Source organism: Genypterus blacodes, unplaced genomic scaffold, assembly GCF_046128005.1.
Source record: "Genypterus blacodes isolate CSIRO-AG114 ecotype Tasmania unplaced genomic scaffold, CSIRO-AGI_Gbla_v1 ptg000361l_1, whole genome shotgun sequence".
NCBI lineage: Eukaryota > Metazoa > Chordata > Actinopteri > Ophidiiformes > Ophidiidae > Genypterus > Genypterus blacodes.
In genome coordinates, this window is record NW_027467144.1 from 100,001 (window position 1) to 125,462 (window position 25,462).

The 25,462-nt window shown below is 51.6% G+C and overlaps 1 protein-coding gene across 3 annotated transcripts in view; it reads right to left on the reverse strand.

The window, feature by feature from the left end:
* Positions 1-25,462, reverse strand: part of abca1b (ATP-binding cassette, sub-family A (ABC1), member 1B) — a 32,604-nt gene that overhangs the window by 6,845 nt on the left and 297 nt on the right. Inside the window, exons 2-38 of one of the 3 annotated variants that reach the window (XM_076138335.1) lie at positions 23,262-23,403; positions 22,122-22,215; positions 19,255-19,396; positions 18,437-18,555; positions 15,061-15,182; positions 14,429-14,632; positions 12,785-12,874; positions 10,689-10,929; positions 10,445-10,584; positions 10,246-10,362; positions 9,860-10,054; positions 9,579-9,784; positions 9,257-9,433; positions 8,657-8,879; positions 8,336-8,557; positions 8,042-8,246; positions 7,826-7,939; positions 7,550-7,724; positions 7,308-7,439; positions 4,690-4,967; positions 4,380-4,600; positions 4,158-4,215; positions 3,803-4,056; positions 3,637-3,688; positions 3,428-3,553; positions 3,190-3,338; positions 2,978-3,102; positions 2,788-2,886; positions 2,331-2,520; positions 2,145-2,239; positions 1,964-1,996; positions 1,777-1,882; positions 1,609-1,683; positions 1,313-1,482; positions 606-783; positions 355-470; positions 102-246 (exon numbers count right to left, since the gene is read on the reverse strand). In XM_076138335.1, coding sequence (XP_075994450.1) covers positions 102-246; positions 355-470; positions 606-783; positions 1,313-1,482; positions 1,609-1,683; positions 1,777-1,882; positions 1,964-1,996; positions 2,145-2,239; positions 2,331-2,520; positions 2,788-2,886; positions 2,978-3,102; positions 3,190-3,338; positions 3,428-3,553; positions 3,637-3,688; positions 3,803-4,056; positions 4,158-4,215; positions 4,380-4,600; positions 4,690-4,967; positions 7,308-7,439; positions 7,550-7,724; positions 7,826-7,939; positions 8,042-8,246; positions 8,336-8,557; positions 8,657-8,879; positions 9,257-9,433; positions 9,579-9,784; positions 9,860-10,054; positions 10,246-10,362; positions 10,445-10,584; positions 10,689-10,929; positions 12,785-12,874; positions 14,429-14,632; positions 15,061-15,182; positions 18,437-18,555; positions 19,255-19,396; positions 22,122-22,215; positions 23,262-23,327 — 5,454 coding nt within the window. In that variant the 5' untranslated portion in view covers positions 23,328-23,403. Of the gene's footprint in view, positions 1-101; positions 247-354; positions 471-605; positions 784-1,312; positions 1,483-1,608; positions 1,684-1,776; positions 1,883-1,963; positions 1,997-2,144; positions 2,240-2,330; positions 2,521-2,787; positions 2,887-2,977; positions 3,103-3,189; positions 3,339-3,427; positions 3,554-3,636; positions 3,689-3,802; positions 4,057-4,139; positions 4,216-4,379; positions 4,601-4,689; positions 4,968-7,307; positions 7,440-7,549; positions 7,725-7,825; positions 7,940-8,041; positions 8,247-8,335; positions 8,558-8,656; positions 8,880-9,256; positions 9,434-9,578; positions 9,785-9,859; positions 10,055-10,245; positions 10,363-10,444; positions 10,585-10,688; positions 10,930-12,784; positions 12,875-14,428; positions 14,633-15,060; positions 15,183-18,436; positions 18,556-19,254; positions 19,397-22,121; positions 22,216-23,261; positions 23,404-25,462 lie in introns of all 3 variants that reach the window. The other 2 variants (XM_076138334.1, XM_076138333.1) reach the window with 2 other exon arrangements.

A 25,462-nucleotide genomic window follows, 5' to 3' on the forward strand; every position in this document is an offset into this window, starting at 1 on the left:
CACACACAACATGCTTCACTTTGGTCTGCTTCATATGTAGATGGAGGTCCTGCTGGACTCTCTAGTCTCTTTAGGCTCCGCCCCTTCCCAGCCTGACTCACGTTGTTCCCAAACAGCTCCATGACGAAGGTGGAGATGCTGCCGTTGATGCCGATGAGGATGTTGACGCTGGTGAGCACGACGTACGCCGTGCTGGGGATCTTAAAGAAGAAGGAGGCCGGGTACATGAGCGGCGTGATGGACCAGCTGAGGAGGAGACACGGAGACAGAGACACGTCAGGACCAGGGACGGTCTGTGTGTGTGTGTGTGTGTGTGTGTGTGTGTGTGTGTGTGTGTGTGTGTGTGTGTCTGACCCGTAGAGCAGCAGCAGCAGGGCCAGGACGGGCAGGTTGGTGGACGACACGTAGGCCTTTTGTTGGAAGCAGATGAAGATGAGGATGACGAGCGCAGCTGGGACGAAGTAGTTACACTGCAGAGACACAGGAGGCGGAGTTAGGGACAGAGACACACTGAAGCAGAGGATGTGTGTGTGTGTGTGTGTGTGTGTGTGTGTGTGTGTGTGTGTGTGTGTGTGTGTGTGTGTGTGGAGGGGGCGGGGCTTCACCATGTCCCAGATGAAGTTGGCCGACCAGTAGAGCAGCGGCTGCACTCCGCTGATGAACTGCATGTGTTTGGCTTTGCTGACGCGCTCCTGGATGAGGAAGACCACAAAGCTGGCCGGGACGAAGGACATGGCGAAGATGACGCAGATGGAGACCAGAACGTCCACAGAGGTCGTCACCCTGGAGACCGAGAGGAAGAGGAGAACACTATGACCCCATTCTTTAAGACCTCCCTTACCTCTGAGTGTGTGTGTGAGTGAGTGAGTGAGTGAGTGAGTGAGTGAGTGAGTGAGTGAGTGAGTGAGTGAGTGAGTGAGTGAGTGAGTGAGTGAGTGAGTGAGTGAGTGTGTGTGTGTGTGTGTGTGTGTGTACTCACAGAGCCACCTGGGACAGCTGCTCCTTGGTGAGGTTGAGTGTGTGTGTGTGTGTGTGTGTGTGTGTGTGTGTGTGTGTGTGTGTGTGTGTGTGTGTGTGTGTGTGTACTCACAGAGCCACCTGGGACAGCTGCTCCTTGGTGAGGTTGAGTGTGTGTGTGTGTGTGTGTGTGTGTGTGTGTGTGTGTGTGTGTGTGTGTGTGTACACTCACAGAGCCACCTGGGACAGCTGCTCCTTGGTGAGGTTGAGTGTGTGTGTGTGTGTGTGTGTGTGTGTGTGTGTGTGTGTGTGTGTGTGTGTGTGTGTGTGTGTGTGTGTGTGTGTGTACACTCACAGAGCCACCTGGGACAGCTGCTCCTTGGTGAGGTTGAGTGGGTGGTTGAAGGCTCTGATGCCGTACATGCTGGGGTCTTTCCCCTCAGGCAGGTTGGCCCTCATGATGCCGTTGTTCATCACGTTGATGAAGGCTCCGATGCTGTGCCAGCCCTTATTGTTGAACCAAACCTGGAGGAGGAGACGGCATGTGAGGAGGAGGGGTCAGACTGAAGAGGATCTGATCCCAGCGGAAGTCCTCAGTCATCCAGGAACATCAGTCCAGATGTGTCTCACTGATCTCTAAGTGTTTCTCACCTTCACGTTGTTTTTGGTGTCCAGGCCGTTGATGAATCCTGACAAACTGGCCAGGAAGCGATCAGCTGCTGCCCCCTGCAGGAGGAACACACACACACACACACACACACACTCAGTTACTCTGATGACCTCATCATGTCATCCTGACCTTCTGCTGTCAAACCTCACCTTCTTTAACTCAAAGATCTTCCTGACTCTCTCGATGGCGTCGTCCACCTCATTGGCCGGTGGGAGGACCTGGGTGCTCCTGGCGCCCAATGAGAAGCCCCCGTACCTGCAGATAGAGACTCGGTGTGAGCGGGAGCGATGCAGCAGAGAGAGCAGGCTGAGGGTTAGGATGATGTCACACACATACCTGAACTCATTCACCCACACTTTGTTCTTCAGGCTGCAGAGAGGAGAAGAGATCAGGTCAGAGTTCATACAGAGGGAAGCTACTGAGACTCCTGAAGGTCCTGGACCACAGAACCAGACGGGTCACTTTAGTTCTGTGTTGTTCCCGAGCAGCTGATCCCATGTGCTGCTTGAGTTCTCACCTCTTGCCAATGATCTGAGCGTAGGTCTTCACCAGGTAGTCAGAGATGTTCCTTCCTGTCAGGTTCTGCAGCGTGTCTGTGGCACTCAGCTTCATCTAAACATCAGAGACATTCATCAGATTCACTGCTTCCTCTGCTCTCCTCCTCCTCAGCTCCTCAGTGCAGGTCAGGGTTTGGGGGTCTCACCTCGGGGGGCGGGGGGCCTCCTGCTCCGGGCGGACAGTCGGGCAGCATCTTCTTCTTTCCATCATCGTTGCAGGAGCAGGCGGGGGAGGGATCGTCCATGGTCCAGTTCCCGGAGCTGAAGAGCTGCTGGACGCTCTCTGGTACCTCTGGAGTGTGCCAGTCCTCATCCCCCATGGTGCAGGGGGCGCCGCTGAGGGGGCAGGATGAGTGTTACACTAACACTAACACACACACACACACACACACACACACACACACACACACACACACACACACACACACACACACACACACACACACACACACACACACACACACACACACACACACACACACACACACACACACACACACACACACACACACACACACACACACACACACACACACACACACACACACACACACACACACACACACACACACACACACACACACACACAGGAAGACTTCTTACGGTATCGGCTGTCCGTCCATGCAGCGAGTCCCAAAGCCGGGCGTGTCCATCAGAGCGTTCAGCAGGTTCTGCATGTTGGTGTCACCTGGAGCGTCGTCACTGTGAGGAGGAGGAGAGGAAGAGAACACATGAGCCTGATGAAGCTGCAGGTGGAGATGAAGAGTGCAGTGAGGTTGTGAAGGTGTCCTACCTCATGAAGGTGACCTGCTCCTCATACATCCACGGCTGAAGCTCCAGACTGGGATACTTCCCAAAAGGTGGGACGATGAGACTGAAGACGAGGGCGATGCAGACGAAGACAGCAGGGAGAACGATCTGGAGAGAGAGAGAGACAGGACCAGATCAGTAAGACGTATCAAAGTGTGAGTGATGCTGTCTGCAGCCAATCAGAGCTCCTCTCACCTGAGCACAGAAGCCTTTCCTGGAGCGCCGTGCGTACAGGAAGCGTTTCCACATCAGAGCCACAAACTGTTGGCGCATCAGGCTCCACCCCGTCACCTGACTGGAGCCTTTACCGTCCGTACAGTTCAGCCAGTCCGTCTCACGACACTCTGCAACGCCACAGCACACGTTAGGCCCCGCCCACAGCTCCGTCTGCACCCTGACACAGAGCAGTGTGTGTGTGTGTGTGTGTGTGTACCTGGGTCTGCCTCTGAGTCGTTGTTGTCGTTGTTGTCGTCCTCCGTCAGCGGCTTCAGGCAGCTCTGGTGGTCTCCTCCCCCGAAGGCGTGAGTCCTCCTCCTCCTCGGCACGGGCAGAGTGCCGTCTGAGCAAACACACAACACGTTTACATGTTTACTGTCCTCTGACACACAGACGTGATGAAGAGGAGTCTGAGTCTGCTCTCACCTGAGGGAACTTCAGTGTCCACTCCGTTATCTTCTGCCACCTTCAGGAAAATCTACCAGAAGAGAGAAGAGGCGAGGTGAAGTGAAGCAGTGATGTGAGACAGGACGGGATCCAAACACAGCAGGGATCTGAAGGTCCAGGCTCAAGCGCCACACAAAGATCTGACCTCTTCCAGCGTGGTGTCAGAGACGCCGTAGCTGGAGATCCCCAGGTCGGCCAGTTTGTCGTCCATGTCTTTGAAAAGCTTGACGAAGGCTCCGTCCTTGGCGCCGCTGTAGGGCAGGACGTAGGTGAGCTCGTGTCCCAGGTCCTCAACCAGCCGGGCCGCCGGGACGTGACGCAAGATCAGGCTGGAGATCAGCGGGACGTCTGGAGGGACGAAGGCGGCGTCGCACACGGAGGCGGCCGGCCCGTTCTCTGCTGGACGAGGAGAAGAGAGGGGAAAGATCAGAATCAGCTGGAGGTGAAAGGTCAGATCAGATCTGTAGAAACAAGAAGCTCACCGATGGTGGCAGCCTCACTTTCATGCTCGCTGCCGAGTCCTGCGTCACTGCTGCTGACCGAGCTGCACTCCTCCTCCTGAGGCACGACGACACACACACACACACACAGAGACAGAGAGCGAGAGAGAGAGAGAGAGAGAGAGAGAGAGAGAGAGAGAGAGAGAGAGAGAGAGAGAGATGAGGCTCAGATCAAACACGCCCCCACAGGAAGGACACTACGGACCAAACTGCTGTTCTGACCTTCTTGGTGAAGGAGACGGTGCTGGAGGAGTTCCTGCAGGAGCTCAGCGAGGGCTCGGGCTCCTTCTTCACCAGGGTCAGGTAGTACCCGGTCCCCAGCTGGTTCTTCAGGTAGAGGGAGGAGCCAACGCAGCACAGCTTCCCGTGGGAGATGATGGCGATGCGATCGCCCAGGATGTCGGCCTCGTCCATGTGATGGGTGGACAGGATGATGGTCCGACCTGACGGAGCAGACAGAGGGGCAGAGTGTGAAGAAGTCCAGAACCAGACTGAAGCTCCCCCTCCAGGACAAAGTCTAACCCTAACACACCTTGTCTGTAGTGGAGCAGCAGATCCCAGATCCCTCTGCGGGCGTAGGGGTCGACTCCAGCTGTGGGCTCGTCCAGGATCACCACCTTTGACCCCCCGACGAAGGCCAGGGCCACAGAGAGCTTCCTCTGCATGCCCCCGGACAGCGTGCTGGTCCTGGACGTGCGTTTGTGAGGCAGACCCGTGTCCTGGAGGATCTGCTCGATCTCGCCCTTCACCTGCTCCTCTGTCAGGCCTTTGAGGCGAGCATAGAACCAGATGTGTTCTTCCACCGTCAGCCTGAGGAGGGACAAGGAGCACATCAACACACACACACACACAGAGGGACAAGGAGCACATCAACACACACACACACACACAGAGGGACAAGGAGCACATCAACACACACACACACACACACACAGAGGGACAAGGAGCACATCAACACACACACACACACACACACACACACACAGAGGGACAAGGAGCACATCAACACACACACACACACACACACAGAGGGACAAGGAGCACATCAACACACACACACACACACAGGGACAAGGAGCACATCAACACACACACACACACACACACACACACAGAGGGACAAGGAGCACATCAACACACACACACACACACACACACACACACACACACACACACACACACACAGAGGGACAAGGAGCACATCAACACACACACACACACACACAGGGACAAGGAGCACATCAACACACACACACACACACACACACACACACACACACACACACACACACACAGAGGGACAAGGAGCACATCAACACACACACACACAGAGGGACAAGGAGCACATCAACACACACACACACACACACACACACACACAGGGGGACAAGGAGCACATCCACACACACACACACACACACACACACACACACACAGGGGGACAAGGAGCACATCCACACACACACACACACACACACACACACAGAGGGACAAGGAGCACATCAACACACACACACACACACAGAGGGACAAGGAGCACATCAACACACACACACACACACACACACACACACAGAGGGACAAGAAGCACATCAACACACACACACACAGGGACAAGGAGCACATCAACACACACACACACAGAGGGACAAGGAGCACATCAACACACACACACACACACAGAGGGACAAGGAGCACATCAACACACACACACACACACACACACACACACAGAGGGACAAGGAGCACATCAACACACACACACACACACACACACACAGGGACAAGGAGCACATCAACACACACACACACACACACACAGAGGGACAAGGAGCACATCAACACACACACACACACACACACACACACAGAGGGACAAGGAGCACATCAACACACACACACACACACACACACACAGAGGGACAAGGAGCACATCAACACACACACACACACACAGAGGGACAAGGAGCACATCAACACACACACACTCACACACACACACAGGGACAAGGAGCACATCAACACACACACACACAGGGACAAGGAGCACATCACACACACACACACACACACACACACACACACACACACACACACACACACACACACACACAGGGACAAGGAGCACATCAACACACACACACACACACACAGAGGGACAAGGAGCACATCAACACACACACACACACAGGGACAAGGAGCACATCAACACACACACACACACACACACACACAGAGAGGGACAAGGAGCACATCAACACACACACACAGAGGGACAAGGAGCACATCAACACACACACACACAGAGGGACAAGGAGCACATCAACACACACACACACACAGGGACAAGGAGCAACTCAACACACACAGAGGGACAAGGAGCACATCAACACACACACACACACACACACACACACACACACACACACACACACACACACACACACACACACACACACACACACACACACACACACACACACACACACACACACACACACACACACACACACACACACACACACACACACACACACACACACACACACACACACACACACACACACACACACACAGAGGGACAAGGAGCACATCAACACACACACACACACACACAGAGGGACAAGGAGCACATCAACACACACACACACACAGGGACAAGGAGCAACTCAACACACACACACACACACACAGAGAGGGACAAGGAGCACATCAACACACACACACACAGAGGGACAAGGAGCACATCAACACACACACACACACACACACAGGGACAAGGAGCAACTCAACACACACACACACACACAGAGGGACAAGGAGCACATCAACACACACACACACACACAGAGAACATCAACACACACACTCCTCCACACACAATCAATACCCAACTACACACGCACACAGAGGAGCTTCAGCCACGGCCCTGCCTCACTTCCTGTTTGGCATGTTTGAGGGTCATGTTACACGTGAGAGTGTTCAGACTGATTGGCCAAAGCGTTGTGTGATACAGCTTCACTTCCTGTTTGAGCTCTTCACTCTTCTCTTCATCAGTGTGTACCAAGCTGAGTCACATGACCTTTGAGCCTAAACTGAGAGTGAGGGAGGTTTGACCTTGTGACCTAAACAACACGAGGTCACACTCACATGCTGAAGAGGACGTTGTGTTGAGGACAGACGCCCAGACTCTGCCTGATGGTGCTCAGCTCTGTGCGGATGTCTCTGCCCATGATGTAGGCCGTGCCTGAGGTCGGGGGGAAGAGACCCGTCAGGATGGACCTGCAGGGACAAACGGGACCATTAGACACTTTAAACACACGTGTACATGTCTCTGTGTGTGTGTGTGTCCCTGTGTGTGTGTCCTCTCTGGATCCTGTGTCCTCACTCACATGGTTGTGGTCTTCCCGGCCCCGTTGTGTCCCAGGAAGGAGGTGATCTGTCCCTCGTAGAAGCCGAGCGTGAGGCCGTCCACCGCCAGCTTCTTCCCGTGGCGGTAAACCTTCACCAGGTTCTCGATGTAGACGCCGGGCTCCAGGTGAGCCGGCTCCTCCTCCATACACACAGCTGGAGGAGACAAGGAGGCAATGAAGCGGCTGAGGAGAGAACATTGTCTACCCTGCAGCGCCCCTCTGTGGACACTCTGAGGCACAGTGCTCTTCTCTTACCTCCTGGATTCGCTCTGCGTCTCAGAGGAATCTTCGTCTTATTTGACTCTTTCTCTCCCAGCCAGTAGGACTTGGAGAAGGGGAAGTACCAGGGCCGCGGAATACCGTACTGACCTGAAGGCAACAACAAGGAGGAGGATAAGAAAGAGGAGGGGAAGGACGACAACACACCTCCACATCCTCAGATACACATCAGCTCAACAGTGCGGGTCGTACCAGGAAACACGGCCTCGATGTACCAGGTGAGGACTCCGTACAGGAAGGAGTCAAAGTACATGATGACGATGGCGGTGCGGAGGCTGTAGTCGTCCTCCTCCAGAGGGCTGGACACCAGGTTCCTCCACTGGATGCCCACGCCCTGCTCTTCAAACAGAGCAAAGTACTCACAGCCAAATCCAAAGGCCACAGGAGACAGGAGACTCTGTGAGGGGACGACAGGGAGTCAGCGTCAGGTACAGGTACGAGTCCAACACCAGGCAAACCAGTACAGGTGAGGGTCAAAGGTCTTACGGCAAAGACTTTGCCCCCAAAGCCGATGTAGTCCTGCCAGGCCACGCAGAGCACGTAGGGCAGGTAGAGGGTGAAGTAGATGATGCCTCCACACGCAGCGGCCAGGTTGGCCCGGTCAAACGCCGTGCTGATGAGGAAGCACTGCATGATGGTTACCACGGCGAACGAGCCCAGGAAGAGGAAGACCACGCCGGGGTCACTGTAGGGCAGCAGGTTCCCTTTCTGCACACAACACAACAAGACATCAGCTTTACTGCTGAACAATGATCTGACCCAAGACCTCCTGACTGTTAGGAGAGGAAGATGTTAGCTTATGGTCACCTTGAGCAGCAGCACCAGCAGGGCGGCGCTGATGAGCAGAGGAATCAGGCTGCTGATGAACCAGCTGAACCACAGGATGCCGTTATCCAGGCCCATGATCCTCATGGTCTCCTTCAGCCGGGCCTCCTTCTCGTACACCACGCTCTTCAGGATGATGGCCACAGAGTACATCCAGGCCAGAGTCATGAAGAGAGGCATGGAGCGACTCATCACCCGGAGGAAACTGGAGAAGGGAGGATGGAGGGAAGGGAGGGGAGAAGGGAGGATGGAGGGAAAGGAAAAGAGGAGAGAAGGGAGGATGGAGGGAAAGGAGGGGAGAAGGGAGGATGGGGGGAAAGGAAAGGAGGGGAGAAGGGAGGATGGAGGGAAAGGAGGGGAGAAGGGAGGATGGAGGGAAAGGAGGGGAGAAGGGAGGATGGAGGGAAAGGAAAGGAGGAGAGAAGGGAGGATGGAGGGAAAGGAAAGGAGGAGAGAAGGGAGGATGGAGGGAAAGGGAAGCAGGAGATTCATAATTGAGAAGCAGCAGGCTGTCACTCATGTAGAGGTGATGTGTGGACTGAAGAAGAGGAGACGGTAAGAGAAGCTTCCTCCTGCTCTTACATGTCGTCTACGTAGCAGGGATACGGCATCTGCTGGATGTAAACGCCCGTCCTCTCCTTGGTGCCCGTCACCGCTCTGATGATGCCTTGCTCGATGACGTCCTGCAGGTAGGAGAACCCTCCCCAGATGTACCGCATGTCCTCAAACGGGTCAGCACGAGGACCAGGGTCCCAGTAACTGATGAGGAGAGAGAGGAGCATTAGAGAGAGAGAGAACACTCACTGAAGCCGTTCCCACCATTCATTCAGGAACACCAGCTTCTGTAGATTAGACTCTGAGAGTGAGTGTGTATGAGTGTGTGTGTATGAGTGTGTGCCCCTACGCGTCTTTGATCTTGTTGGTGCGCTCCACGTTGTCGATGTCCATGCGGATCTTGTAGTTGACTTTGGGCGGCAGCTCTGTGGCGTTGGGGAGAACGTCGGGGAAGACGATCCCGGCCCAGAACTTCCTGTCCTCCAGCAGCACCATGGACAGGTTGACCATCAGCTCCTCAGTGGACACAGGCTCCAGCTTGTCCAGGTTCACACACTGTGGACAGACACACAGGATGGTCAGCGTGCGCTCACTCTTCTAAGCGGCTTCATGTGGATTAGAACTACTGACCTCCATGAAGCGTGAGATGCTCATGATGGCCTGATCCGTCTCATTGAAGACTTCTCTCCAGGTGATGGTGCTACCTGCTGACCGCGGGTCTTCTACCTTATTGGTCAGGAAGTTGGAGATGTCAGCTACGGTCCAGTCGGTGCCGGCCAGCTGGGCGTGGAAGAAGCTGGCGGTGATGTTGTTCTTCAGCAGGGTCTGCATGAGGAGGACGACAGAGATGAGGCAAGGATCTGAGGAGGAACCTTTGTGTAGGTTTTCCCACAGGTCTGTCTGGGATCTGTTCAACCTTTGTGGAGCTCCTCAAAGATTAAACAGATCGCAAAGTGCTGCTTGAGGATCTGCTCCCTCCTGAGAAGAAGAAGAAGAAAAAGGAGAAGGTCTCGTACCCTGACCAGGTCCATCTGCTCGCTGTTCTCTATGAAGCTCCACACTTTGGGTCTCATCTCCTCCCACATCCCGCCAAGATCTCTGAACACGCCAAGCTCCTGGAACGTCCGATTTACCTGAACGCACCACGGAGATAACCAGTCAGAAACACACTCGCAGCTCTATTCTGTTTGCCGGCCTTGGCGGTGGCGTTGGTACCTCGTGGATGATCTTCTGCGTGGCCGGGGTGTGGGGGGTGTAGAGGATCTTCCCCAGCAGCAGAGGTTTGAGGGCCTGCCACATCATCCTGGACATGGGGTTAGAGTCCATGTTCTTCACCAGGCTGTTACAGTACGGAGCTGAGGACAGAGGGCCGTTACATCACTGCCACACACACAGCTGCTCTAACTGAGGAACCTTGGGGGTGTGGGGTGTGTGTGTGTGTGTGTGTGTGTGTACATACTGGAGGAGTTGTCGTAGAGCGACGATGCCTCGTCCTCGCTGCTGTTGTGGTTCCCAAACAGAGCCTTGTAGTTGCTGTCCTCGTACCAGTTGAGGGACTTGATCTGGAGGCCGCCTCCCTCAGGGTGACCGCAGGCGATCCTGGAGACGGCCTGGTACATTGCGCTGGGCGAGGAGGTGGCGTTGTGTGTGAGGAAGATGATCTCGTTCCTCAGGTCGATCCAGCTCTTCATCCCAGCCAGCTGGGGGAGAGACAGATGAAGGTCAGGGGCTGCAGAGGAACTAGACTCAGACATGTTCACGTCCTCTCTGCCGGGTGCTGTGGTTGGTTGGTTGCTCAGGGACAATCAGCAGAGCTCAGAGGAACACTGGACTCCCTCATGTTCTTCTGTTAGAAGTTACATGGTGAAGACTAAAGCTTCCCACATGTTCCTACACTCAATCAGTCCTTCACATTCTCTCTCTCTGTCTGCTAACTTAAATGAAAGCGTCTCCTTCCACTATATTAGGACTTTATTGACCCAAGCCTCTTCTCAGAGCATCAGAGTCTACAGGCTCTGGCTCTTTAGGTGCAACGTGACGCTGAGCCACAGTTCTGGTTCCAACATGGTACAAACATCCATCCATCATCCTGCTGAGACAGTCAGACAGTCAGACAGACAGCTGTTGGTAAAGCTGTGGACCTCTAACATGTCCGCAGCAGGGAGCAGGAGCAGAGTCCCCTGAAGCCTGTGTGACTGTCACCAGGGAGAGCGACTGAGGTCCGAGAACACGAGCTCAGAGCGCCTGTTTGTTGTTCCTTCAGGCTGGGGCTTTCACCTCCTGCTGCAAATCAAGCGGGCGGAATGGAACCAAAGCTCAAACCCTGCAGCTCCTCTTTGTTCAGCTGTGTGCACTCATCTGTCTCCTCTCAAAGGAAAACAGACTTTTAATCTGAACACAAAGACGCTGCAGAGTCGCTGCCAAGTAAACCCAGTGGCCTTAGAGGACAACCGGCCCCGACGCCTCGCTTTACAGAGGACAGTGAACTACACACCGCCTCAGTCAACGCACAACCCCAAAGTTTAACACTCAGACTCTTTACTACCAGGGACATTTTGTAGACTGTAGACTCACAAAGACCCTTTTAGACTTGACACAGGTCTTTAAAAATGGATCTGGACCCTCCTCCAGGCCTCAAGGCCCCCCAGACCAGCAGGAGGACCTCTGCAACATTCACCCAGAGAATAGAAGCTCACCAAAGCCCTTTTGCACCTTCTCAAGCTCTCTAAACATCTGCTTAGGCTCCTCACACAGACCCAGAGTGTGTCTGAGCACCATCACCACCCTCACCACAGCCTGAGGACCTCTGGAGATCTCAAGTACGCCAGGAATCTCCTCAGATACCTCTGACATCTCCTCAAGAAGCCCAAAACCTCCTCAAGCCTCTAAAATACATTTCTTGCTATTAAGCATTCCATACAGGCTTCATCCACTCTGCGTGTGTGTGTGTGTGTGTGTGTGTGTGTGTGTGGAGGCAGAGATGGAGCCATAACAAACCCGTCTGGTGAGGGACAAACACTACCTGCTGTTTTAATGCTGTTGTGTTCCTGGCCTCTCCCTCTCTCTCTCTCTCACACACACACACACACACACTGGCAGAGCTGCTGCCTTCCTCTCTAAAGGGACACCAATTCTTTTTCACCAAAATAGTTTGTTCCAGACATTCATGGGACATGAAAGGAGAAAGTGTGTATAATGGCAGGAAATACCAGCAGCTCATTGTTCTGAGGTAGAACACACACTGATAATGGAGGAGAACAATGTCACACACACACACACACACACACACACACACACACAGTGGCTGCAGAGGAGGACTTCAGTGTGTCAGAGATCCAGAATCCACCAGAGGAACAGAAACACTCCAGGAGAAGTTAGAAGCTCTCGTCTTTAGTTCAACATCTAGAGTGTGTGAGAACTTTCGTGTGTCAGATGTTTCAGCTCATGTTCCTGAATCCCACAGCTCTGAATTCCCGGCACAGATAAAGACACCTGAACGCATCTCAGGCCTCCATGTTGTTTTTGATTTGTGATTGAACGTGAAACTCTTCATACCTCAACCGCCAGCGAACCCAAACTCGCCAAGAGGCCTTTGGTCGCCTTGACAACCTGTTTGACTGCTTCGGGGTCAGACGTCACGTCCCTCTGAGAAAGAGAGAGAGAGAGGGGAGAGGGAGAGGGGGGGAGAGAAAGGAGATGAAGATCACTTTGTGTCATAATCACTGGAAACACGCTGCTGTTACAATCCTGCAGTAATAAAACACTTTATAGGCCTTTATGTTTGACATATCTACATAATGAACGCTGACAGACCTACACACACACACACACACACACACACACACACACACACACACACACACACACACACACACACACACACACACACACACACACACACACACACACACACACACACACACACACACACACACACACACACACACACACACACACACACACACACACACACACACACACACACACACACACACACACACACACACACACACACACACACACACACACAGGTTAATGTGCGATCTGAGGTATGAGGACATGAACGCTTACAAGCTTTAACTGATTCAGTCAAACTTCCTGAAGACATTCCTGAATATTTGAGTCCTCAGAGTTGTGATGAAGACCCCTGCTGTGTGATAAAGACCCCTGTTGTGTGATAAAGACCCCTGCTGTGTGATAAAGACCCCTGCTGTGTGATAAAGACCCCTGCTGTGTGATAAAGACCCCTGCTGTGTGATGAAGGACAGAATGATTCACTGTCCTGCCTCTCCTCTCCCCTCTGGCCTCCTTTCTTCACTTTGCCCTCTAATCACGTCTGAGCTCACACACTGATACCAGCTGGAGTTTACGAGAGCAACAACAATCATCTCAACTCAAACTACAATAAAACCTTAAAGAGGCCTGAGAGGAACTGAATTAATGACATTATATGTTCATAAATACAAGTGAAGATCTCTTAAGGTCAAGTTGGTCACAGAATAGAAAAGTGACTGGACAGGAGAAGAAGAGGATGAAGACTGACTAGCAATGACTAGCGAGAAGGAGGAGAAGCAGGAGCCGGAGCAGGAGCAGGAGCCGGAGCAGGAGCAGGAGCTGGAGAAGGAACAGGAGCTGGAGAAGGAACAGGAGCTGGAGAAGGAACAGGAGCTGGAGCTGGAGAAGGAGCCGGAGGCGTTTGTCTCGGCTGTTTGTGTGTATCTCTGACTGCACAAACAAAACGCTCTGACAGCAGCTCTCTTTCAAACGTGTCTCCGGGCGACCAAAAGCAGAGAGCGGAGCGTTTAAAGAATGAGGGCAGCTCAGGGACGAGCAGCGACATGCCTGCGCCCACGTCAGACTACCTGCACCCCTCCATCCTCCTCCTGCTCCTCCCTGTCACTCCCCTTTGCTTTGTGTGTGACTCCATAGAACAGAAGGGTGGAATGGCAGGGGGCGTTTTCACTCAGAGTGCAGCATCTCTGCCCCTCTAACCCACTCGGGCTGTAAATTCTTTGGGTGCGTTGGCGTGAGTCTAATAAATGAAGGATTCCTCCGGGGAATTCCACTTGGTTTTCTGTTTGTTTGGTTCATCTAACTGTTGGGTTTGTGGAGTGAAGCCTTGAGACGTTACTGAGGTCTGTGTCTCCACTGTGAGCCTCCTCAAGTCAGGCTAACCTGTGAGGAGAGCAGATCTTGTACCTGTATGGGTTTGAGGAAGTCCAGGTTGTTGAGGAAGTGTTCCTCAGCCTGGTTCAGCCACACAGACGGAGCCTGGCAGATGATCTCCTGAACCAGACTGGAGACCTGAGGGTCGGAGATGTTCACAAAGTCCTGCAGGCTGCGGTTGCCTCCTTTCTTGGGACACATGTTCCTCAGGTGGACCCCGAAGCCTCTGAGGAGAACCTGGGAGAGAGGATGAAGGTTACTGCCAACCAGCTGAAGCACAACATCTTCCTAGTTTGGACAGACTTTACCCTGAAACTGCTTCATCGTCTAAACCTGCTCACTTTAGCCTTAAGAGTACATGTGTGACATCATCGCTCACACTGAGCGAGTACAAGATCTACATCCACCACCAGAGCAGCAACACTGTGGAGGTGGAGCAATAAGATGAGCGTGGCCATGTAAGTTTCTGTTCATCCCAGCATGTTGGCTCTGGTCTGCCCCCTGGTGGACACACAGTCTGACCCTTCACCTGAGCTCATGGGGGTCCTCCTAAATGCACCCCCTGGTTATAAACTCCAGATGTGGTGACTTCCTGCTGCTGTAGATGAGCTCAGTCATGGTGGAGCTCAGTGAGCAGAGGGTTAATGTTCTCATCTTGATGTTACCTTCTCCAGGTTGATGTCAGCTTCCACGATCTCCCGCACCGTGTCTTCAGGGAAGGAGGCGTTCTTGATGAGGAAGGTGGACAGCGTCTCCTCATCACGGAGGAAGTGCTTGAGCTTGAAGCCTGTGAGAGGAGGAGGAGTTTAGAGTTTAGAGAGACTCTCTCCTTCACAGGGAGATTAAAGGCCACAGAAACCCAAAGTGCCTCCTCTCACCTGCATTCCTCCCTCACTTAGAGGCCCGGATTGGTTTTCTGTCCCATTCAGAGGAAGAGAGTGTGTGAGTGTGTGAGTGTGTGAGTGTGTGAGTGTGTGTCTGCATGTGCTCACTTGCTGAGGTGAGGCACTAAAGGAAGGTGCAGTTTCAGGATTACCCCCCCCCCCCGTGTCTTTTGTACTTTAAGTTTTCTTCACACACACACACACACACACACACACACACACGTGTTATAACAGGCAGTGAGGGGGAACAAACATTTCACAAACTATTCTTCATCGACTGTAAAAGCCACAAGCTGCTTCTGTCCCCCTCATTTAGCACCATCAGGAACCGGGACCTGTTTAGGTACCAAGTCTAGCTCCTGAGCCACTGGGCCTCCTCCTCCTCCTCTTCCTCCAGGTCCTCTGATAGGTGAGGACCTACTAACAGACTCAAGCCTCAGGTGATCGTCTGTTCCTCCCACTCTGAAATGAGCGACCCCCTCCTCTGCTCTGTGAGGGGCAGACAGCCATGTGCTCCACACACGGGACATGAACATGTGACATGTGGTGTTATCACACGCCTTCTTTGACCTGTGGGAGTCAGGATCCTCCCAGGGGGGGCGTACACTGTGCTATCCCCCCAGGTCCCTGACCTGACAAAGACTGCAGCAGGTGTCACTGTCATGCACACTGAGGGTGAACCCAGGTGACCTGAGAGCTCCAGAGGTTTAGCTTCTGACCTTCAGCTTCTTTTATCTTACACACCAAACAGCAACAATGAAGTTTCAAAGCTTCTGGACCGCTGAGGAGCAACAAGACCTTCAGAGCAACAAAGAGACCAAGATCTCACCAGTGTCCATGACAACACTAATGAAACTGGTGACTGAAGCACCACAGCTCTAATGTCCATCAACTTGAAGCTTGATGAAGAGGAGCCACACAGGTTCTACTCTGGTGGCTTTGGTTCATATGTTTTCATATCAAATCTGTTCTGAAGCTCTTTGGTTTCCATGGAGATCAGCAGGACCCAGTGGCTGCTCTGTGGAGCAGAGAATCCATGTAAACCTAATTTGAGCTCAGCAGAATGGTTGGCAGGGACACAGAAGAGGAACTTGGCCAGGAGCCATCAGTGAGGTCCATCATCAGGCCTCTACAACCAAAACTCATCCAAACCCCAGGAACTGCACTTCTTCAAAGAGCAATTAGCTTCAACCACCACAGTCTGTATGTTTCTGTTAACACAAGCCTCCAGACATCAACACAAAAGCTGGAGAATCATCTGCATCTGACGGAGACCTGGACCAGAGGCTCCTTTAGACCTTACAGGTCCAGAGTCTGAAGAGGCAGAGCTCAGTGAGTCTGCTGAGTTCCTTTGACCTGCTTCACCTTCTAATATCTGGGACACAGACTTTAGAGCCTCAAAGTGGAGACCAGCACAAGAGAGAGACGTGCTGGAGTCATCAGTGATAGATCTACATGCAGCTAGCACCAAAATGCACACAACTACAGATGCAAACTTTCTGTGCAACGGGGAGACAGAGTGAGAGAGTGAGAGTGAGAGAGAGAGAGCGAGAGCGAGAGTGAGAGAGAGAGTGAGAGACAGGCACAGTGAGAGACAGAGTGAGAGAGAGAGAGAGAGAGAGACGGAGAGACGGAGTGAGAGAGAGAGGGGCACAGTGAGAGAGAGAGAGAGAGAGAGAGAGAGAGAGAGAGAGAGAGAGAGAGAGCATCTCTAAACGTGTCCCGCCTGCAGTGAAACACGTCAACTCTCCCAGGTAACAAGCACAAACTGCTGCTTCCTCTCAGGTTCTTCAAAGAGCAGAGGGCGGAGGATTCCTGAAGCTCAGTGTGTGAACAGACTTGAATCAAAGGTGAGGTTAGATAGGGACGTGTGTGTGTGTGTGTGTGTGGGGGGGGGGGGGGGGGGGGGGGGGGGGCTGTCTGCAGCACATCAAACAGCTGCAGGTCAATTGAGGTAAATGAAGGAGCCGCTGGTTGAGTCAGACCTTAGCTCCAGGTCACTGCAGGCTTTGTTCACCTTCAGACCCAGAGACCTTCTGTCCGTCCAGCAGGAACCCTCAGCTGAGCGTCAGCAGATATGATTGAGCAAACAAGGAGGCGTTCCCCAACGAGCCCCTGCAGAGGAAGCGGAGGAAGCAGTCACATCCACTCAGGGACATGAAACACACAGAGCGACCAGAGCGGCACAAGGTCCTGAACCGCTGCTCCACCAGGCTCTGAGACCAGGCTCTGAGACCAGGCTCTGTGGGGGCAGGAAGTGCCTCTAATCCCTCTGCCTGGGGCTCAGTTTACACTCATGTGCTAATATCAGGTTAGCGCTGTGATCAGGCTCAGCACAAACGTCTCCTCCATCAGACTCACAGCACCAGGGACAGAGTGTCACATGTCCCCTGAGACAGGCAGAGTGGGGACAGATCGCTGTTAGGTCCATGAGCGGAGGTGAAGTTGGTCCAGCTGCGTGGAGACGTGCAGCGACGCTCTCAGCAGGAAGTGCATGAAGCCGTGACCTCAAACCCGCCGACACGCAGCGGGAGACGGCCAGACGCAAACAAACCCTGCTCAGGCTCAGTACCTGACCGAGCCTCGCACAGAGGCGCCCAGGCTGAGACTAGCATAGAACCTGAGCCACCATCATGTAATCCACTGCAGGGCCCCTTTATAGACTCACACACTCACACACACATCAAAAGCACAACAAGAACAAAGTAACAACCTGCTGCAGCTCGTCTGAGGGGTGAGGCACCGTCAGGTTTCATCAGCCTACAGACAGAAGCCAGGCCCGTCACGCCACCGCCTCATCACACACTGCACTCACACACACATTGAACCAATCACATCCATCAATTAATCAGCTCAGCTCAACCTGCTGTCACATGAAGGAGATGGCTTCTTTAAGGAATCAACACTGGAGTCTGGAGTTTCATTAAAAAAGGAACAAGAGCAGCAAACATGAAGGAGGAGGAGGAGGAAGAGGAGGAGGAGACGTGTTGGAGCAGGCAGGAGGAGGAAGAGCTCACACATGGAGAGAAACCTGAGAGGAGAGCTTTAGGATTTCTGCTCTTTGGGTTTAATGAGCCATGAACACACACAAACACACACACGCCAACGTTCCTCACTTCAGATGATGTTTGCTGAGGTGATTGTGTGTGTGTCCCACCTGATCTGCTGTTCTGCAGTGTGTGTAGAGCCTGAGCCAGCTCCTTGAATCCGTCCAGGTTCTTGTCGTTCTGGCTGTAAAGCAGAATCTTCTTGGCGTCCGAAAACAGACGGGAAATTCTGCAACACACACACACACACACACAAACAGACACACACACACACAGTTACATTGAGATTAAAGCAGACACGTTGTTACTCATGTCTCAGAGTGGATGGAGGACCGGAGGAGCCGGGTCAGAGCTCCTGGACTCAAACTTAACAGTCGAGCTTTAAGATTTATTCAGGAAGCTGAAGAGCAGAGAACTCTAAAGATCACAGCACTAAGGTCTCATACTGGGTTACAGTCAGACAGAGACAGATCAGCTGACCGCTTAGAGAGTGTAACATGATGCTGAGAGAGAGAGAGAGAGAGACAGAGAGAGAGAGAGAGAGAGACAGAGACGGAGACAGAGACAGAGAGAGAGAGAGAGAGAGAGAGAGAGGGGGGGGTGTGGTCTCAAACAAGGTCAGTTTGTGCTACAAAGTAATAAAGTTGTTGTTTCCAGATAAGAGGTGAGGGAGAAGACAGAGAGGAGACAGAGAGGAGACACCGCCTGTCCTCTGTGTTGTTGTGTGTCTATAACCTAATTCCTCATCAGGCAGGAGAACCTGACGTCAGGATGCCTTCACCCATCACCACCCGGCTCCTTTCTCTCTTCCTTCTTCTATCTGGGCAACATGAGTGACGTCGCCCAGATGTTTCCCTCCCTGGCTACGTTCTCCATTCATCTCCATTGTGAGGTTGTAACCACATTAAAGTCAGTAAAGCTCTCTCACATGGAGTCGTTGAAGTTTCCCACGATGCCGGGCGACTCTCCAGGCGTTGGGCTTCTGAAGCAGGGGTTGTTTGCGTTGCAGAGGATTCCCTGAATCCACGGCAGCGTGCCGGCTGACGGCATGGCCTTGTTAGGGAAGTGACCTGCAGACGCACAAACACAAAGAGGTGAGGATGAGGAACGTCAGACGCTCTCAGGCTCAGTGTGCACGGTAATGTCTCCTTTCTTACCACACAAGGTTTGACTTTCAAAAGAACATGCACAGAAATCCAGAGTGTGCTGGGATTCATTGTAAATACAGATTAAAGGGTTAATTTGTCTTCAGAGTTTCCTATCGGTGCTCATTGATCTCCAATGAAGGTCAAAGTGTTGTGATGCTGAAGCTGCATTGATTCTGTGATAGGAGGAGAAACGTGAGCCTTTATCTGACACATCTGGTCCACACCTGCAGCACGGACCAGATGTTCCACCTCTGTACAGCAGGCTGATGACCTCTGACCTCAGAGCCCAGCCAGCAACCAACTTATCAACAAGTACTCTCACCCTTACTCCAGCACTCACACACTCCACTACACATACTACACACCAAACAAGAGAGAAGGAAAGGAAGGGAACAAGATTGGGAAAGGGGGAAGGAGGGAGGAAATAAGGAAAAGGGGACCAAAGGAAGCAAGGAAGGAAAACAAACCAGAAGAGAGAGAAACAAAAACAAAGAAGGATGAGAAAAGGAAAGAATGAAAAAGGAATAAAGTAAGGAAGGAAAGAGGAGGAGAGGAAGGAAAGAGGAGGAGAGGACAGAGTGAAGTTAGTCTCATGTAGCATGTGGGTAACTAAAGTAGCTGCAGCTGTCACACCCCTCCTCAGTGAGGTACTGCAGCAGAGCAGCAGGTGAGTATTGAGGTCATGGAGGAGCAGCAGGTTGAGGGTGCAGTTGCTTCACGTTGACCTTTGCCCCCTTCATCCCCCAATTAGCTGAAGAGGTAGTGTGCTATCAGCTGAACCTTCAGGCCAACGGGCCTCTTTCTAATCACAGCCTGATTAGATAACAGCACAGAGCGGATGACAACACACACGTGCCAATTACCTCCTAACTGACCCAAGCAGGCTCCGCCCACACAGCCAGGCTCCGCCCACACGCACACTTTACCAATGTGGCTGAACTCCATCAGGCTGAAGTTTGGTTAAATGATGTCATAAGTGTTCAGATCAAAGTGAACCACACCAGTAAAGACAAGAGTGATTGACTTGTGATTGATTTCCTAATGGGAGGAGTCAGGCTCAGTATGGAACACAGGGGAGGAAGATACAAACACTGAGATGGAACTTTGAGTGTCAAACTCTCTGAGGACGTCTGAAGTCAGGGTAGAGCTCAGTGATCTGTGTGTTCTTGGTTTGTGGGGAGAAAGGTGAAGATGAAGAGAATGATGAAGATCTCAGTGCGGCAGCTAAATTAAATCTAATCCCCAGCTGTGAGGTGAAGGGGATGAAGGTAAAGGTGAGATCGGGAGTGCGAGGCCTCGCCTCAGAGCACAAAACTGAAGAAATCTAAGGGATTCTGATGCAAGTCTGAGCCACCATCCAGGCTGACGTCTGATCTGCGTCATCCTCAGTGTTCCTCAGCTTCCTGAGCGTCCCTGCGTGTGTGTGTGTGCGTGTGCAGCTCTGAGGACACGTCTCCACATGTCCACACTCACATGTGAGTGAGTCACAGCTGAACATTCCTCCCTCTGAGGAGCAGAGCAGAACTGAAAGCTCCTTAAGAACAAAACACTTCTGCTTTCTGACGGTGGACAGGAAGTGAAACCCAGGGACGTTGGCTCTGATATGTGGAATCAAATCGTCTGGATACAAACTAAATAAGTACTTTGACTGAAGAATCACCTTTTATATCCAACATGAGCTCACTATGATCTCATTACTTTATATCTTTGTTTCCCTCTGTGATGACTGGGGTCAGAGAAAGTGAAGCTCTTCCTCTTCTTCTTCACTTGGTTGACAAAGCAGCCGTTGTTGCTCAACTCAAACAGAAGCGTGGAAACATACTGAGCTGATTAGATCTTCATCATGACCGCTTTAACATCTTCTATGAGGGATTTGAAGATGATGAGGATGGGAGCTCAATAGGAGCGCGTTGAAGTTAACAGAGGATTGGAAGAGGAAGAAGCTGAGCTGGCAGCTTCTGATCACTGATCAATGATCCATGTGCTGCTACAGCTGAAGGATGGGAATGTGTGATTATATAAACCTTCAGTGTTGAGATTAAGGCTGACCTTCAGTTGAAACCCTGATAATCACATTACAGCGGTCATTAGGTCCATAAAGAGCTGTAAACTCTGATGATAGTTAGGATCTGAAGCTGTTGGCTCCACTCAGCATCTCTCTTAATCTGGATCCCTGTGGGAGTTCACTGCAGCTCAGCCAACTCTACCTGGAACACAGAGCCAGTTATGGATCGATAACATCAGATAATCAAGACGCACGAACCACGAGCGGCGTTCGCTATCTGATGTCCTTAAGATCTGCTCCTCTATCTGCTGCTCTGGGACATCACTGCTGCTATCTGCTCATAGGTGCAAGGGTTGGAACGCTGCTGCGGAAACACGTTGACCATCAGCTGCAGATAAGGGGTTTATCAGAGCCAGCTGGAACCACCGGCAGCTCCCACAATGCATCTGACCTCAGCTTGAGCGCCTCACTCCTAACGTTGGCTCTTTGGTGACCTTTGCTTCTCTCTTCATGTTGATGTCCTTCACATGTGGAGCTCCAGCTTTGAGCTTCATCTCCTCCTCCTCCTCCTCCTCCTCGTTAAGGAGCTCGACCCCACACACACACACCACTCTCCCCGTGTTAGATGGAGGCGTCACTTACACTCATGCTGCTCGTACGGCGGGTAGTTCACCCGCACGGCGATCAAGATGAAGAAGATGAGGAGCGGCCAGACGATCTCTATCAGGAGCTGAAGCTGCAGAACAGAGACAGGGTCAGTCAGCGGTTTACAGTTACAGAGTCATTAGAACGAACACACACACACACACACACACACACACACACACACACACACACACACACACACACACACACACACACACACACACACACACACACACACACACACACACACACACACACACACACACACACACACACACACACACACACACACACACACACACACACACACACACACTCTAAAAGCATCTTAACTGCCTTGTAAAGCAGGAAGCAGCTTCATCTCTTTATTCTTAGGGACTCCTGCATTATAGATGAGCTGCAGAGATCGATGCAGCTGCAGCTTCACAGTCAAAATAAAGACTGCAGCCCCTCACATGCGGACACAGGAAAGTCCTCATCATCAGAATGTATGAAGATGAGCTCACTGTTCTCCTGCTGGTCCTTCATGCTGAAGCACCAGAGGAAGGATCACCTATGACACCTATTCTGACCTTTGACCTCCCTCCTTAAGGACAATAAGAAACCCTGAGCTCATCATCAGTCTGGAGGGATTCATCTCCTCTCTGTGTTTCTCCTCCTCTTCCTCTCATCTCAGCCCAGGATGAACTAACAGTGATGTCATCTAACCCTCTGTGGTTACATCATTATGTCCCTTAGCTGGCTGTGGTTGGTTGCTGTCCTTGTTTGTGGTCCCTTTGTCCTCCTTCATCACACAGCTTCATGCTTCTACTTCTCTTCCCCTCTGTATGAAGCCGATGCCCTCATGTCAGCGTGTTACACACACACGCACACACACATCTGCAGCTTCACTGTGATCACTCAGTACAGAACACAGTCGGGTCATCATCCAGCCCCTGTACAGCACTCGTTGCGTGTCATTATCAATCAAGTCCACATGTGGATCTCCTTCCCTGGGTCTCATTAATACTTCTTTCTTTCTCTCTTTCCTCTCTCTGTAACTCTAAATGCTTACTGTCAAACGCTTTATTCAATCAAAACATACAACAAAGAGACACACGTTAGCGGGGTATAGGTGAGGTGCATGCTGGGACTGACCGTCTGTCGTCGTCTGTAGGTGAAGTTCTTCCACAGCAGCAGGCCCAGCTGGGTTGAGACGGACATCTCTGCCCCGTCTGTCGCTCTGTCGGCTCCTCGCCACCGCCGCTCTGTTCCAATGACTCGCTGCCCTCCGCTCGCTCTGGATAAAGAGAGGTTCAGTCAGCCAGTCAGCACACGGCTCAAAGGTGCCCCGGGTCAAAGGTCAGCTCCACATATCAACTCCTCCCTCTCCTGCTTAGACCTGCCTCCTTACGGACGGAGGCAGAGTCACACTCATGCTGAGCGACGAGGCTGACACTGGAGCTTCAGATCATTCAGTTTGTTTTTATTCCTCCTAAACTGGAAAAGCTTTGTTTATGGTGTAAAGATTAAAGCCACACTGAGAAACTCACGTCTGAAGAAGGTCGCTCACATACGTTTAGCTTTTTATGAATACTTACTTACCACACACACACACACACACACACACACACACACACACACACACACACACACACACACACACACACACACACACACACACACACACACACACACACACACACACACACACACACACACACACACACACACACACACACGGTGATTGTGCAACACGTCATGAACCCCTGAGGCAGACTCTAATCCACTCAGGACACGCACACACACAGCGTCATGGCATGGAGAGGACACACACTCTGAATGTACCTGAGAGCTGTAAACTACAGACTGTCAAACTCAATCTGCAGACGGCTGAAACTTGATGAAACATTCTAATGTCTCCTTCTTCTCTCCTTCCTGCTCAGTGCTCCAAACCTGCATGTGTCGGCCAAATCACCAACTAATCATTACAACACTGCGAAAACTTCATTTTCAGACTATTCCCTTTCCTGTTTCTGCCAAAGTTTTCCTTTTTTACTCCCCACAGACCGCAGAGTGACAACTTTAGGACAAATCTGACATCGATCGACAGATCAATGTGACCTGGTTCATTGTGATGGGGGCTGAGAGGAGGAAGAGGAGGAGAAGGAGGTCAAAGTCCATTCACACCTCCCTCCCCCCTCTCTCTTTGATCACTGACGTCTTCTGCTCCTTCTCACTGTCTGCAGCCTCATCCTTTCACAATGCAGGAAACGTTACCAATAACAACAAGTGGAGGGGGAGGGGGGTCTCACACACACACACTCACACTCTCTCTCTTTGATTAGATCAGCTGTGTATCAGAGCAGGTAACTCACTGATCATTGATGAACCTCAGCTGATCATCCTAACATGACTCAATCTGATTCCTTCATGGAGTCAAACAGAGCTGCTGAGGCACCGGGGTCCTTAAACGCATCACCATGCTCTTAAATCACGTTGATGAGCCTCTCTCATGAGCGACATTCTATCAGGAAATGAGCTAAAGGTCTAATTATCTTCACTCAATCTATCAATTAGAACAGAAATTGTCAAAAGACGTCAGATATCTGTCAGGTCCTCCTTTGTCTGGTTGAAGAACAGTATTATTAATATGATAGATGAGAAAAGCTTTCAACTTTGACATTTGTGAAGCTCCAACACATCTTGAATTAATGATTAGTCATTGATTGACTTGATCAATCAATCTATCAGTGTAGTTTTCCATGAGCTCAGCCTTTATTTGGATCAATACCTGATGTTAATGCTGCTCTAAAGGTTTGATTCTAACTTTAAGCTGATTTATTACAAGCATTTAGTGAAACTGTTTACCATTGTCGAGTTTTCTAAGAACATACACACACACACACACACACACACTCACAGAGACTGACCACTGTAAACACACAAGGAACAACAGCGCCCCTAGCGGCGTTAGTACGCACTGCGACATGAGGCGAATCATTTTCATTTTTCATTCATCTTTTTTCCTCAAACTCCTTAAGACGAATAAAATAAAAAAAGTTCTTTGTTGAAGAGAAAGAGTTAATACTAATTTTTCCGTTCAAACTGCTTTAATTATTTCCCTTTTGTGAACATTTCTAGCCCAACTGCAATGTTTGTACAAATAAAGAGCTTAATGATGCTGTTTTCCTTCGTTTTTAAGTTTATCTTTGTATAAACTTGATCTAAAAGGTTTAAATCTAATTGCATTCCTCGCTTTGAGACTTTATCCCCGGTGTTTAAGTTGAGCTCCAGTGCCGCGCAGTGATTGATTCAAGCTAACTTTAGCTCCACGGACGCTTCACGCCGCGGAGCTT